Source organism: Scyliorhinus canicula, chromosome 2 (genome assembly GCF_902713615.1).
Source record: "Scyliorhinus canicula chromosome 2, sScyCan1.1, whole genome shotgun sequence".
NCBI lineage: Eukaryota > Metazoa > Chordata > Chondrichthyes > Carcharhiniformes > Scyliorhinidae > Scyliorhinus > Scyliorhinus canicula.
The window spans coordinates 133767877-133784171 of record NC_052147.1 but is presented as its reverse complement, the minus strand read 5'-3'; the positions used below and the strand labels follow the sequence as shown (position 1 = coordinate 133784171).

The window sequence follows — 16295 nt, the reverse complement described above, 5'->3', positions numbered from 1 at the left end:
GAGAGCCGGCCGCCCAACAGGCCGAGGAAGATCAGGAGGTGCAAAGGAGTCGCCGCATGAGGCCTTATGTGTATCGGCAGCGCCTGTCATTTGAGGACCTGCCAGACCAGGCATGCTGTCGAAGACTCCGACTGAGCAGGGGGACAGTGCGACATATCTGCCAGATCATGGCGCACCTGGCACAGCGGGGGAATGGGGGAGGACACCCGCCCCCATGGCTGTCAAGGTGTCGGTCACCCTAAACATTTACGCCACAGGCTCCTTGCAAAAGCTAAGTGTGGACCTGTCTGGGATTTCACAGAGCTCGGTGAACATATGCATCTGCTTTGTCACTCAGCCCCTATATGCCGGTCGACACAATATATCCATTTCAATGTGGACCAAGCCCATCAGGATATCTGGGCAGCAGGGTTTCCGCGATCACCAAGATGCCCCAGGTCCAGGGGGTGATTGACAGGATGCATGTCGCCCTACGAGCATTTGCAGATGACAGGCCGCTCTTCACAAACTGAAAGGGGTTCCACTCGATGAACATGCCGCTGGTATGTGACCATCATGCACGTCTGCGCACGTTACCCGGGAAGTGTACACGACCCTTCATCCTGGCATGCTCGACTGTTGAAAGATGCCCCCCACCCCCCGGCTGAGGAATCCGCTTCTGGGTGACAGGGGTTATCCACTGCGATTGTGGCTGATGACGCCTATCCAGTCCGAGACCAGCTACAATGACACCCATGCGCTAGGTACAGGCTGGAGGAGTCTGAGGCATTGTGGTGTTCCGACACCTCCACTGCGGAAGTCACTGACACAGGCTCTATCACCGCATCTTCCATAGGGGTGCCCGATGGCCCCCAAGCTACTCCATGGGATGGGGGTGCAAGCGGAGCTAACCCCTGAGGCTCTCCCACCACCTGGCACTGCAAGTCATGGAGTCCCACTCTCATATCAACCAGGGTCTGCATGTTCACAGAGCACAAGGAGTGGACGACCTCCATCTGGGATTGCGCCATCTCCCTCTGGGACTGAGACACCTCCTTCTGAGTGTGTGCAACATCGACCAGCGCCGGGCAATGTCGCCGATGCTCTCAGCAATGGCCCACTGTGACTGGGCCACGCTCCGCAGCACCGCTGCATTGTCCAGGTGGCTCTGGTGCATGGTTGACTGTGATAGGGCAGCCCTGTCCTGGACCTCAGCCACCGCCTGCACAAATACCTCTTGCCTTGAACATGTTGACCCATGGCGAAATCTTTGCCCCCAAGGCATCCACCATGGACACCACCGGTGTTGGCCTAGGTGGCAAGCAGGATCGGCACCACCGCCTGCCCCTGCTCGCGGGTTGGACTCCAAATGCACCTGCAGGTGCTGGATGCCAACAACCCCTCATATAGTCCCTGGCTCTGTTACTGCATCTCCACAATCGATGAGACTGTCCGTTCAAGATGCCCAAAACCCATCTGGACGGCAGCTAGTCCCTGGAGTCGGCCCACTCTTTGACCATTCGCCCGCTTGGGAGTTCCTACCTCCACCTACTGAACTGGAGCAAGTGTGCGGTATGCACCAGATAGTGTCCCAGGAGCCTCTTCACTAAAGTGTCCAACCAAGGTGGGTTTCTCTGGGATGGTGGAGGGTGTTGCAGAAAGCTGTGACAGGAACAGGAAGTCAGTTTATTCCCCGGACTCGAGCTCAGGGTGTCAGAGATATAGGTCAATGGCTCCTGTCCATGTCGGTCTCATCGTCGTCGTTGGTCAGCACGTGGGGTTCTGGGGGGGGGATGGACACCAAAAGGGCCCGCTTCATCAAGAGCAGCTCCTGCAAGACACAATAAAAAATGCATCATTGCATTACGGCCCGGGATGGGAGGGGGGGGGGGGGGGATACCACGCATGACACTGCAATTCAGCAGGGTCTCACTTCCTCACCCGATGCTGACCTCCACACTAGCGACTGCCCTTTCTTCGGACATTCTGACCACATTCTGTGGCCTCTGTTTTGCTGCGATGAGGGGCCACAGGTCTGGCAACCCCCTCCAGTCTTCTCCTGTTCTTGGTGTGAGGGGCACAGTGCTGCCAACTCACCCTGGCCACCCTGGGGACACATGCAATTTCTTCCAGCACTACAGGCCAGTCCTGAGGGTGTAACCGCGGCGCTGATTATCTGTCACCTGCGCCCAGGCCTGGCGAATAGCGGCGGCTGGGCGGCCACCCCAGTGTAAAGGGTTACTCGCCCCTCCACGGCGTAAAGCAGTGTCTCAAGTTGTGCTGCCCTAAAAGTCCACTAATCCTGCCCCGGAGGCGTCACTTAGTCTCAGAAATGGAGAGTCCTTGTGCCTCAACAGTCGCCAGGGTTTATAGAAAGGGAAGGAAGGAAACTTGTGATAAACAAATAATTTAAATCCAAATCCCTCACAAATCAGTTTCTTGGAGTCAGATATTTGAATTGATTTTCCGAAGTTCTTAACTAAGCAATAATGCAGCAACCTTACATTACCCAAATACAAAAAAAAAAATCACAATTGACTACTGACAGGCACAGTTCTTGAAGTGCAGTTTGGGTGCAGCTCGAGGGTGAGCCCTTGTCATTGCATGCACTAAGTTTTGTGTCGGTATCAATTATAATGCTATACAAATGTATACGTTTTCTGCTTTATATGCAAAATTACTTGATCTTACCTTCAAGGCTCTCATTAAGGTGTGTTTATCAATTGCCATTCCTTTCTGGTACAGTTGCTCATAGGTGAAAAAGGCAAGCCTTGCATTACAGATCTCATTGACACTAAAGAACAATTAAAAAAATGTATTTGTGTTTGTATTTATATTTGTATAGATTACATTTTTGGTCACAATTCCCAACACCACATTTTGGTATATCTGACTTTTATTTACTGCACAAATGATTTTTTTAAAGTTAGCGAATAATAGTGGTTGAACTCGATAATGAATATTTTGTAAAGCACAGAATAAAGGATACGAGCTGGATTCTCTGGTCCCTCAGCTGAGGGTTTCTTGGTGGCACACCATTAGCTGGTGGTGGGATTCACTCTTCAGCTTGTCAATGGGATTGCCCATTGAAGGCACTCCACACTACCAGGAAACCCACGGGCGAGTTGCGCTACCAGCGGGAACAGGGAATTACAATGGCTGGAGAATTCCACCCTATATCTTGTTCTGGGCCAGGATTAAGAGAACCCCAAAGTGTATCATGGAGTTCACCTGACCCACAACATTTACTACATTGTGGTATTGGGAGCACGCAGCACACTCTACAGGTGTGGTACAGCAGAAATCGAAAAGTTTTTTTTTAAGCAAAACAATGTTTATTCTATGAACTCAAGTTAACATTTTTAAAACATACAGTGAACATCTTAGCAACTATCAATTCAAATATAACCCCCAAAGAATACAACACCAAGTAATCCTTACTTTCCTTTTAAAATCCATACGACATAAAAAAAAACTTTTAACAGAAGCACACCAGGTTTAAATTCACTACTGAGAACAGTTATCCATCTGAATTCACCAAATGATCAAGATATCGGGCGTGATTCTCCGCACCCGCGAAAAATCGCGAAGTTGGCATCAAAAACGGGCGCGTTTGACGACGGACGGGATGGGTCCATTTCCCGACGTATTCACGTCCGAGAAATGGGCTAGGAACGCGGCCGCATCAATCACGTGCGCGATGACGATGGAACGCGGCGACGATACGATCACGCCCACGTGACGCCGCCCGACGCCGTAAAAAGGCGCGGGCTAGCACAGAATCTGTAGGCCATGATGTCGGAGCCCAGGAGAGCTGCACCTCGTTTTGTTGAAGCAGATGTGGATACGCTGCTCGATGCTGTCGAGCAGAGGAGGGGCATCATCTGCCCGCGGAGAGGGCATTGCCAACCTGCCAGCGCGGTGCGCCAGGCCTGGCGTAAGGTGGGTGCTGCCATCAGTGCTGTGGGGCAGGCCCCTCACTCAGCAGAGCAGTGCCGAAAAAAGCTTCACGACCTCACCAGGGCTGCCAGGGTAAGTGCCAAGAAGGTGCCCCCTGGTCACAACCATCCCTCCCCCTTAACTTAATCACCCACCTCCCCCCTGGCACGGGGGGTGGAGGGGGATTGGGGCAGAGTTAGTTGAGGGTGGTTCACAAAGTTGTCACAGACCCAGCGCTCTGTCCCCCGTGGAGAGATGCAATCGTCTTATGACAACTTGACCCCCAAACTGTGCCAGTATCTGAACGGACTGCTGATACCTGCCGTATTGTAATGATCTACCTATGTACCCTCCCCCAATAGGCCAAGTCCACTCACAACACCCGTGACCGGCACCAGACTGGAGGGGGTTCGCCCAACCTGCACCCCCTCACCACCTTTGAGCAGAGGGCACTGGACCTTGTTGGGGGGTCTGGCACCCGGGATGTCGCGCTATGCGAGGTTGGCGGAGCTGCAACAAGTGAGACAACCCTCCTTGACAAACACCCACCCCTCCCCCATCCTCTGTCCCTTCACACACCCTGCCCACTGGGATACCTCCCCCATCCTCTGTCCCTTCACACACCCTGCCCACTGGGATACCTCCCCCATCCTCTGTCCCTTCACACGCTGCCCACTGGGACCGTTCAGCGGCCTGCCGAGCAAATCTAAATAACCCGTCTCATTCTCTTCCCTAGGACGTGATGCCGAACGACCAGGGCCGTCTGGCTGCAGACGGACACAGGCATCTGTCCCCACCTCACCTGGGGCCGAACGACAGAGGGTGCCCGATGAGCGGGGAGTCCCATCCTCCCCAACCCAATCTGCGGAGCAGGACACCCAGACGGTGGCGATACCACAAGCCACGGAAATGGCCAGCGATAACCCTCCGGATTCTGAGCGGCCCCACACCATAGAGGAGGCGCTAAATTGCGACAACATCGGGCTTGCGGCACTGCTATCTCCCACACCATCCACCATCCCAGAGACACTCACCCCGGCGGCCCTATTTAGTGATGAGGCTCCTGGGTCACAGTCTGGTTCGCACATCACAGCTGAGCAGGTACAGCAGGTGGAGGTCGGAGCAACCGAGGGCCCGGACTCGCGGAGGCCAGACCAGGCCCAGCATGCGGCTGGCTCCCAGACGTTTTCGGAGTTCCTGGAGTTTCTCAACCCACCCGCACAGCCGATGCCTCAAGAAACCCAGGGAAACAATGACGGGATGAGGGCTGACTTCCAGACTCTGCAGACGCTGTTAGAGGAGTCGAACCGCGTCCACGAGCAGGGAGTGGTGCCACTCATGGCAGAGACCCAGGCCGACACCGCACGGGTGGCATCCGCGGTGGAGGCAATGGGTCAGGTTATGCAAGGCGTTGGGGTTAATGTGCACGCGTCATCCTCGGCCCTGGACAGGGTTGCCCTCTCACAGGCAGCAATGTGCCAGAGGCAAAACGACATTGCCGGCGCCCTGCAGGCCTTGGCCCAGTCTCACCAGGTCATGGCCCAGTCGCAGCAGTCAGTCGCCGAGAGCATCAACCGCCTGACACATGTGCTGAATGGCGTCGTGCACACAGGTTGAGGTCGCACAGTCCCTGGCGGGAATGTCTAACTCCCTGGACTCCGTGGCTGCAAACCTTCGGATCCTGGTCGATACCGTTGCAGGCCTCCAGGACTGGCATCGCCAGGTGTCGGCGGCACGACGGGGCACCTCCCCGCTCACACCTCTGTCCCAAAGTGAGGCCCGGGGGCCACCAGGCTCCCCGAGGGAGGAGGTGGTTTTGGGGCCCGTCCCATTAACTCCATCATGGAACGTCCCGGAATTCTCGGCCTCCCCCCGTCCCATCCCTGGTGCATCGGGTGGGCAGCAGGCAGAGCAGGGTGGCACAATGTCACCCGAGACGTCCGCAGAGCAGCCTGGCCCATCAAGGCCGGGTCGCCCCAGAAAACGCTTGGCCAAGGAGAAACGAGTCGAGGGGGGCAATTCGCAGCAGTCCTCCTCCACTCCTGCTGTATCATCTGGGGAATCAGTTAGACGTAGATAGACTAAGATAGACACTGAGTAAGTTGGCACGGGTGAAGGGCACAGTTTCGTTGTAGGGGCTAGGGCACCTGTAAATAATTGTTAACATTAAACGCACTGTTCCACCTTACTTGTAATACCGTGTGATTGTTCCACTGCCACAGGAATCGTGATGGTGACCGAGTGTCGCTGGGGTTGACGAGCGGTGAAATTTCGGTGCCAGGTGTGCAGTCCCTGCCCCTCCCCCCACCCCCTCCCACAGCTAGCCCACGCAGGCACGTGACAGAGTGTCCGTGACGATCTCAGCGGCCACCAAGGTGGATGGTTCAGCTTTTGCCATAGGTCAGACTCTCTCTAACGATTCTGAGCTCACAGCTCTTCGCAGAGCGGGCTGTCATCATTCCACATGGCACTGATCACACCCGCTGACACAGCCATTAATGTTGTGCAATACCGTCTGGACCCAGTGGTAAGGGTGATGTCTAAGTGGAGCAGTGTACACTGAGAGGGGGTTGGGGTTGGGGTTGGGGGTTGGGGTTGGGGTTGGGGTTGGGGTGGGGGGGGTTGTGGTGGTGGCAGTTGTGTGTTGACCCTCTGCACGACTAGCAATGCAGGTGGTGATTTGGTGTTCAGCGGGGATGTCACATGCGACGCGAGAACCATGCTGCCACCAAGGCGTCGCGTGCCCTCCGTCCTCGCCGGGTCCGTCGTGCCGCCTCCTGGACATCACCAGCACCTGGGTCCTGTCTGCGTGCTGCGTCTGCCACTCCGCCAGCCTCCTCCTCCTCCTCCCTCTCCTCCTCCTCTGTGCTGGCACCACTGCCACTGGCTTCTCCCTCCGCCTCCTGCAGCAGGTCATCTCCCCTCTGCATCGCGATGTTGTGCAGCGCACAGCAGACCACAACAATGCGAGCGACTCTGTCGGCCTGGTACTGCAGGGCCCCTCCGGAGCGGTCCAGGCACCTGAATCTCATCTTCAGGAGGCCAAGGCAGCGCTCCACCACACCCCTGGTTGCTGCATGGGCCTCGTTGTATCGTGTTTCCGCATTGGTCTGAGGCCTCCAGAAAGGCGTCATCAGCCAAGACCTCAGCGGATAACCTAGCCTAGCAGCCAGCCCCTCAGCCGGGGGGACGTCCCTCAAACATCGCAGGGATGAACGACTGCGCCAGTATGTAGGAGTCATGCACACTCCCTGGGAACCTTGCACAGACATTCATGATCCTCATGTGGGGGTCGCATACCACCTGGATATTCATGGAGTATGTCCCACTTCTGTTTGTGAACATGTCCCTGTCCCCTGCAGGCGGGCGCATGGGGACGTGAACACAATCGATTGCCTCCTGCACCCTCGGTATCCCGGCCACGCTGGCAAATCCACGGGCTCGTGAGTCTTGACTTGCTCGGTCCTCGGGAAAGGTGATGTAGCGGTCCGCGATGGCATAGAAGGTGTCGGTCACATCCCGGATGCACCTGTGCACCGATGACTGGGAAATCCCGGAGAGGTCCCCGCTCGGAGACTGGAAGGAGCCGGTAGCATAGAAGTTAAGAGCGACCGTCACCTTGAGGGCAACCGGGATCGCGTGTCCTCCCCCCGTTCCACGTGGGGCGAGGTGCGCCACGAGGTGACAGATATGTATCACGGTCTGCCTACTCAGCCGGAGTCTCCTCCTGCAGGTGATGTCCGTCATTGTTAGGAAAGAGACCCTAACATCCAACGGCCAGTAAACTATGTCCTCCTCACGGGTGCGTCAGTGGCCTGTGTCCGTAAGCCACAGGGCAAACAGTGGCCTTGTCCTTGTGACCGGCACGCCATGGCATGGTGGCAGACATTTTGTTACGGGGTTGGACGGCTCACTCTCTACCTAACCCCCCCCCCTCCGTCTCCCCCACTCCCCCCCCCCCTCCCCTCCCCCACTCCCCCCCACTCCGTCTCCCCCACTCCCCCCCCCCTCCGTCTCCCCCACTCCCCCCCCCTCCGTCTCCCCCACTCCCCCCCACCTCTGTCTCCCCACTCCCCCCCTCCCCCACTCCCCCCCCTCCGTCTACCCCACTCCCCCCCCCCCCTCCCCCCTCGCCCCCCTCCACTCCCCCCACCCCCACCCCACTCCCTCCCCCTCCCCTCCCCCCCCCTCCCACGCCCCCCCACCCCACTCCCACTCCCCCCACTCCCCCCCCCCCCTCCCCACTCCCCCCCTCCCTCCCCCCACCCCCCTCCCCACTCCCCTCCCCCCCCCCACTCCCCCCCCCCCCCCCGCCCACTCCCACTCCCCCCCTCCCTCCCCCCTCCCCCTCCCCCCCTCCCCCTCCCCTCCCCCCCCCCCACTCCCCCCCCGCCCACTCCCACTCCCCCTCCCCACTCCCCCCCCCCCTCCACCCCCCCCCCCTCCACTCCCCCCCACCCTCCCACGCCCCCCCCCCACTCCCACTCCCCCCCCCCACTCCCACTCCCCCCCCCCCCATCCCACTCCCCCCCCCCACTCCCCCTCCCCCCCCCACTCCCACTCCCCCCCCCCTCCCACTCCCCCCCCCCCACTCCCCCCCCCCCCCCCCCCCCCTCCCACTCCCCCCCCCCCCCCCCCACTCCCCCCCCCTCCCCCCCCACCCACTCCCCCCCCTCCCCCCCACTCCCCCCCCCCCACTCCCCCCCCCCCCCCCCCCCCCCCCCTCCCACGCCCCCCACACTCCCCCCCCCTCCCACTCCCCCCCCCTCCCCCCCCCCTCCCCTCCCCCCCCCCCTCCCTCCCCCCCCTCCCTCCCCCCCCCTCCCCCCCCACCCCACTCCCCCCCCCCCCCACTCCCCCCCACCCCCCTCCCCCCTACCCCCCCCCCCCTCCCCCCTACCCCACACCCCCCTCTCTCCCCCCTCCCCACCCCACTCCCCCCCCCCTACCACCCCCCCCCACCCCCACCCCCTCATCCCCCCTCCCCCACCCACTCCCCCTACCCCCATCCCCCTACCCCCACCCCTCTCCCCCCTCCCCACCCCACTCCCCCCCCCCCTACCCCACGGTCCCCCCTCCCCCCCACCCCCTCTCCTCCCCCCACCCCCACTCCCCCCCCTCCCTCCCCCCACCCCACTCCCCCCCTCCCTCCCCCCCCCCCCACTCCCCCCACCCCCCCCCACTCCCCCCACCCCCACTCCCACTCCCCCCACCCCACTCCCCCCTCCCTCCCCCTCCCACTCCCCCCACTCCCTCCCCCTCCCACTCCCCCCACTCCCCCCACTCCCCCCACCCCACTCCCCCTCCCCCCCTCTCCCCCCACCCCACTCCCCCCACCCCACTCCCCCCCTCCCTCCCCCCTCCCCCCCTCCCTCCCCCTCCCCCCCCCTCCCCCCCCCCTCCCCCCCCCTCCCCCTCCCTCCCCCCCTCCCCCCCCCCCCTCCCACTCCCCCCCCTCTCCCCCCCCCCTCCCACTCCCCCCTCCCCCTCCCACTCCCCCCCTCCCCCCTCCACTCCCCCCTCCCCCCTCCCACTCCCCCCTCCCCCTCCCACTACCCCCCTCCCCCCATCCCACTCCCCCTCCCCCCTCCCACTCCCCTCCCCCCTCCCCTCCCCCCCCCTCCCACTCCCCCCCCCTCCCACTCCCCCCCCCCGCCCACTCCCCCCCCCCCACTCCCCCCCCCCCACTCCCCCCTCCCCCCTCCCACTCCCCCCCCCCACTCCCCCCCCCTCCCACTCCCCCCTCCCCCCTCCCACTCCCCCCCCCTCCCACTCCCCCCCCCTCCCACTCCCCCCCCCCCCACTCCCCCCCACTCCCCCCCCCCCACTCCCCCCTCCCCCCTCCCCCCTCCCACTCCCCCCCCTCCCACTCCCCCCCCTCCCACTCCCCCCCCACTCCCCCCTCCCCCCCCCCACTCCCCCCCCACCTCCCCCCCTCCCCCCCCCACTCCCCCCCCCCACTCCCCCCCCCCCCCCCTCCCACTCCCCACTCCCTCCCACTCCCCCCCCCTCCCACTCCCCCCCCCCCACTCACATCCCCCCCCTCCCCACCCCCCCCCTCCCACTCCCCCCCCCCCACTCCCCCCCCCACCCCCCCACCCCCCACTCACCCCCCCCACCACTCCCCCCCCCCCCACCCCCCCACTCCCCCCCCCCACCACTCCCCCCCCCCCACTCCCCACTCCCCCCCCCACTCCCCCCTCCCACTCCCCCCACTCCCCCCTCCCCCACCCCTCCCTCCCCCCCTCCCCTCTCCCACTCCCCCCCTCCCCCCCCCCACTCCCCCCCCCCTCCCACTCCCCCCTCCCCCCCTCCCACTCCCCCCCCCCTCCACTCCCCCCTCCCCCCCTCCCACTCCCCCCTCCCCCCCTCCCACTCCCCCCCTCCCCCCCTCCCACCCCCCTCCCCCCCCCTCCCACCACCCCTCCCCCCCCACCCCCCTCCCCCCCCTCCCACCTCCCCCCCTCCCCCCCTACACTCCCCCTCCGTCTCCCCCACTCCCCTCCCCCCCTCCGTCTCCCCCACTCCCCCCTCCCGTCTCCCCCACTCCCCCCTCCCGTCTCCCCCCCCTCCCCCCTCCCGTCTCCCCCCCTCCCCCCCCTCCCACTCCCCCCCTCCGTCTCCCCCCACTCCCCCCTCCCCCCTTCCGTCTCCCCCACTCCCCTCCGTCTCCCCCAATCCCCTCCCCTCCGACTCCCCCACTCCCCTCCGTCTCCCCCAATCCCCTCCCCTCCGACTCCCCCACTCCGTTTCCCCCACTCCCCTCCGTCTCCCCCCACTCCCCCCCTCCGTCTCCCCCACCCCCACCCCGTCTCCCCCACTGCCCTCTCCGTCTCCCCCACTCCCCCCTCCGTCTCCCCCACTCCCCCCTCCGTCTCCCCCACTCCCCCCTCCGTCTCCCACACTCCCCCCCTCCGTCTCCCCCACTGCCCTCTCCGTCTCCCCCACTCACCCCCTCCGTCTCCCCCACTCTGGGCCCCCCCTCCCGTTCTCAGGGATGCCTTCCCCGTTGTGGCCAGACTCGAGCGGTGCGCTGAGCGGTGCGCTAACCTCCTGGCAGCAGTCGTCAGCCAGCACGACTGGTTGACGAACTTAAAAAGCAGGTGTGTTTCACGCCGTGTAAACAGTGCGCGATTAAGTCGGGACTTCGGCCCATCCAGGCCGGTGAATAGCGGGGGGGGGGGGGGGCAATTAGTAGCGATTCTGGTCGTGTCGGGGGCATAATAGAGGCGTTTGGTGGGAATGGCGACTCGGAGATTGTGCGGGGTTCGGAGGATAGCGGGAGGGCATCGGACCAGCGTCGCCGTAAAAATTTGCGCCGCCCGCTATTCTCCGCCCCGTCGTGAGTGCGCAGAATCGCGCCCATAGTCTTTACATGGCAGAGAGAACATTACACCTTCTCTGGCTGACTGCAGCTTCAACACTAAAACAAAACTAAAAAAACAGACACACCCAAGCTTTTCTCAAAGCGAAACTAAAAACTGACAGACAGCCCAGCTCCATCCACACTCTGACACCACTGCAGTAACTTGAGCAGACAAATATTTCTTAAAGTGACATTCTCATGACAATCTCCATTTATATGTAAACAATTCTTGATCAAGATGGAACTTGTTTCGATGTGAACCTCTTTGTTAAAAATCTGTCTAATTTGCTTTTCCCCCAGCTTTTTACAGCTGAATCTGAATTAAAAAGTATGTTAATTGTCATTTTTATATCAAATAGTTAGTTGTTATGTTCTAGCACAAAGATAATCACTGAATCGGCATACCGTGGAACATCTAGTTCTAGACTAGTCAAATTTATTAATATATGACAAATTGTGGGTTGGGAAATAATGCTAAAAAACTGGAACAATCACAAGCACAACTAACCACGGCAAATTCTCCTCCAGGCTCCCTCTTGGTTAGTGTCACAAGGTAGAACTTGCCTGCCACCTAGTGAGTAGAGGTTAAATATATTTACATGTACAATTGCGTATGCATATCACTACATCCCTTTTCTTCAGATTTTGAACAAAATATATATAAATCATTTCAATAAATATTACGTATGATATACATAGCACAATAATTTACAGTAATTTATATCATGTACATTATATTGTCCAATTATAGATTCATTCTTTCATGTTTTTTTCTATGTCTTGTTGATCTTCTTAACTTTGGTAGATCCGATGAACCTGATTCACAGTCTTGCATTTCTGTAGGTGCAACTGATATGACCATATCGCCGTTCAGAACTTCAGACTGCGCAATAATATTTGATTAATCTTCTGTCTGTTGCTTTTGAAGAATATAAGTTTTCCTAGACATCGATCACTTGCAATTGAGCAACAGGTTGTTTAACTTTTTAAAAATATTTTTTTATTCTCCTTTTTCACATTTTCTCTCAAATTTACACCCACCAACAATATGCAATAATCAGTAACAAATATGTCAATCCCCATATCAATAACAACAATCCCATCCTCCCACCAAACCCCAAACACTAGCCCGCATGTTCACACAAACAAATGACAAAAAGGAATTAGGGATCACACATTGTCGCCATTAACACACAGAGCCCCCCTCCCCCCAACCCTCCCACCCACATGTCCCAACTAACGTTCGATGTTATCCAGTTCTTGAAAGTGCATAATGAATAATGCCCATGAATTGTAGAATCCCTCCACCCTTCCCCTCCGTTCAAACTTAACCTTCTCAAGAGTTAAGAATTCCAACAGGTCCCCCCGCCACGCCAGGGCACAGGGTGGGGAGGTTGCTCTCCAACCTATCAGGATCCACCTTTGGGCGATCAAAGAAGCGAAGGCTACAACATCTGCCTCCGCACCAGTTTCCAACCCTGGCTGGTCTGACACCCCGAATATGGCCACTTTAGAAATTACCCTAAAAACCTCCTTCCAGTAATCCTCTAGCTTTGGACAGGACCAAAACATATGAATGTGATTAGCAGGATACACATCTTCTACTCCTTCAAAGAATCGGCTCATCCTCGCCCTCGTGAGGTGTGCTCTGTATACCACCTTCAGCTGTATCAGCCCCAACCTCGCACACGAGGTGGACGCATTCACTCTCCGGAGCACCTCGCATCAGAACCCCTCCTCCATATCCTCTCCCAACTCTCCCTCCCACTTTGCTTTGATCCCTTCCCGTGGTACCTTCTCCTCTTCCAAAATAGCTTCATAAACCACTGACACTACCCCCTTCTCCAGTCCCCCTGTCGTCAGCACCTCCTCCAGCAATGTGGAGGCCGGCTCCACCGGAAAGCTCTGTATCTCCTTGCTGGCAAAATCTCAAACCTGCATGTATCTAAACATTTCCCCCTGCTCCAGCCATACTTCACTTCCAGCTCCTTCAATCCTGCAAACCGCCCCCTAAGAAACAAATCTTTTAGTGTCTTTATCCCCTTCTCCTCCCATTCCCGAAAATTTCCATCCCACCTCCCTGCCTCAAATCTGTGGTTCCCCTGAATTGGCATTTCCCTTGACCCTGCTCCCAACCCGAAATGTTGGCGAAACTGCCTCCAAATTCTCAATGAAGCTATTATTACCGGACTCCCTGAGTATTTCCCCGGGGTAATTGGGAGCGGCGCTGTTGCTAGTGCTTTCAATTCCAACCCCCTGCACAAACTCTCCTCCATTGTGACCCACTGGGAATCAACCCTCTGACCCAGCTCTTAATCCCCTTCTCCTCCCATTCCCGAAAATTTCCATCCCACCTCCCTGGCTCAAATCTGTGGTTCCCCCGAATTGGCATTTCCCTTGACCCTGCCCCCAACCCGAAATGTTGGCGAAACTGCCTCCAAATTCTCATTGCACCTTCTCCACATTCGTCGCCCAGTTGTAATACATCAGGTTCGCAAGACCCAAACCGCCTGCCTGCCTTCCCCTCTGTAGCAGCACCTTTCTAACTCTGGCCACCTTCCCTCCCATATGAATGAAGCAATCCTTCTCTCAATCTCTCTGAAAAAAGCCTTTGGCAGGAAAATCGGCAGGCATTGAAAAATAAACAGAAATCGCAGCAATACGTTCATTTTAACCGCCTGTACCCGACCCACCAGTAGGTTGTTTAACTTTTAGGAGTGCTCGTCTGTTTCTGCTTAGTTCCTGCCCTTGCTCCATGATTACAGTGTTGGATCTTGGACCTATTTTCTGTAATACTGTTGCATAATTTGACCAACCATCAGGATCCTCCACTCCCACTACATCATTTGGATTTAAAGGTTTCAGAGCCCTGTTTGACTTGTCATAGTATCTCTTATACTTCTTCTTTTGAGATTGTAACTGGTCCCTTATCTTCTCATTTGCTTGTTGCTTATATGGCATAGCAGAGTTGTTCATAGCTTTTGATTCATCAACGGTTCTGATGGCGTCAAACCACAACTTAAAGGAGATGCACAATAGCTGAGCAATGCTATCGATCATCTTGACTGTCCATAGCTTTTTTCAGTCACTGACTATCTGCACACCTTTTTCTGCTTTGCCATTAGACTGAGGGTACGATGGACTTGGTGTTATATGTCTGAAGTCACAATGCTGTGCAAATGCCTTCCATTCCTTACAATTGAAATACAGTCCATTATCACCCATAACGATCTGAGGAATACCAAGTTGTGCAAATATTACTTTTGAGTGTGAAATAACACAATTGGCTGACAAACCTGACAACTGTGCCACTTCAGGATAGTTTGAATAGTGGTCCACTGTTAGCAAATGTTCTTTATCTTCGTTACCTTCAAGTCTATCTCAACCTTTTGCCAGGGAACTGATACAATTTCGCCCATCGATTGGTTCCTTTGTTTGTCGATATTGATATCGTTGACAAATGGTACACTTTTCCACCATTGTCTTCATATCTTTATTTATTCCTTGATTTATTATCTTGAGCTCTTCTCTTGCATTTTTAGATTCCAAGGTGACCCTCGTGAATCTTTTGCAGTATTTCTTTGCGCAGAGACTGTGGAATAAAGATTCTCTCTTGTCTTAGTAACAAACCATTTGCTACACTTAGCTCTGATAGTATATAATAATACTTGTAACATGAACCTTTCGGCCACCCATTGTTGAGATTGTGTATCACCATTTGTAATACTTCCTTTCCGTTTCTTCAACAATCAGCTTTGACTTTGCATCTGACACTGGTAGTGTTTTTGTGATCATATCCACCATGAACTTACGCATCCTCTTCCATAGAATTGTCATCTAGTGCTGCTGTAGCTCTGGACAGCGCATCTGCTTCTACAATGTACTTGCCCAGTGTATAGATCAATTCAAAGTCATACCTCTGAAGTTTCGTTATCCATTGAATGCGAGGTGACATCTCACAAAGATTTTCCTTGACTATGGCAACCAACTGTCTGATTTGTCTCGACAATGAAAGTAGATAGACCATACACATAACTGTGGAATTTCTCTAATCTGTACACTAACCTCAAGACATTCTTTGTCTATTTGAGCATAACAACATTTAGATTCTGTCATTGATATGGAAGCATATGCTACTGGTTTGCTGTTGCAGCAGAACTGCACCTAGACCATCCTAGATGCATCCTGGACCTAGATCTGTTGAAATCTTGGTATTTTTTGTAGGATCGAAAAATGTTAGAACTGGAGTTGTCTATAGAGATGTTTTTAATGTGATCCACTCTTGTTCATGTTTGTCTGACCAAGTGAAGTTATTCACTTTTTTCAGGACTTGTCTAAGATATGCTGCCTTCGGTGAGACATTTGATATAAATTTACTAATGAAATTGATCGTGTCCAGCACTCTTAGTATTCCCTTTTTGTCTGTTGGTCAAGGCATATTTATAATAGCTTGTATCTTCATGTCATCAGGCTTTATTCCATGAGCAGATAACCTGTCTCCTCGGAACATGATTTCCTTCACACCAAACTGACACCTGGCCTTGTTGAGACGTAGCCCATTTTTTCTGACATTTTGCAAAACTCTTATCAGCCTGTCATTGTGTTCCTCTTGGGTGGAATTCCAAATGATGATAACATCAACATATACTCGAACACCCTGAATACCTTCAACAATTTGGGCAACATGGTAGAACAGTGGTAAGAACCCTTTGCTTCACAGAGCCAGGGTCCCAGGTTTGATTCCTTGCTTCGGTCATTGTCTTGTGCGTTCTTCCCGTGTCTGTATGGGTTTCCTCTGGGTGCTCCGGTTTACTCCCACAAGTCCCGAAAGACGAGCTTGTTCGGTAAATTGGACATTCTGAATTCTCCTTCATTGTACCTGAACAAGCGTCGGAGTGTGGTGACTAAGGGATTTTCACAGTAACTTCATTTAATGTAAACCTATTTGCGACAATAATAAAGATTCTATATATTATTATACAATGTATTCCTTCACTCTGTGGAAAATTTC

At 56.4% G+C, this 16295-nt stretch overlaps 1 protein-coding gene across 2 annotated transcripts in view; it reads right to left on the bottom strand.

Moving 5' to 3' along the window:
* The window catches only part of LOC119958485, a 705387-nt gene that overhangs the window by 627197 nt on the left and 61895 nt on the right, over positions 1 to 16295 (bottom strand). For both annotated transcript variants that reach the window (XM_038787045.1, XM_038787049.1), the window contains one exon: positions 2671 to 2773. In XM_038787045.1, the coding sequence (XP_038642973.1) occupies positions 2671 to 2773 (103 nt within the window). The remainder of the gene's footprint in view (positions 1 to 2670; positions 2774 to 16295) is intronic.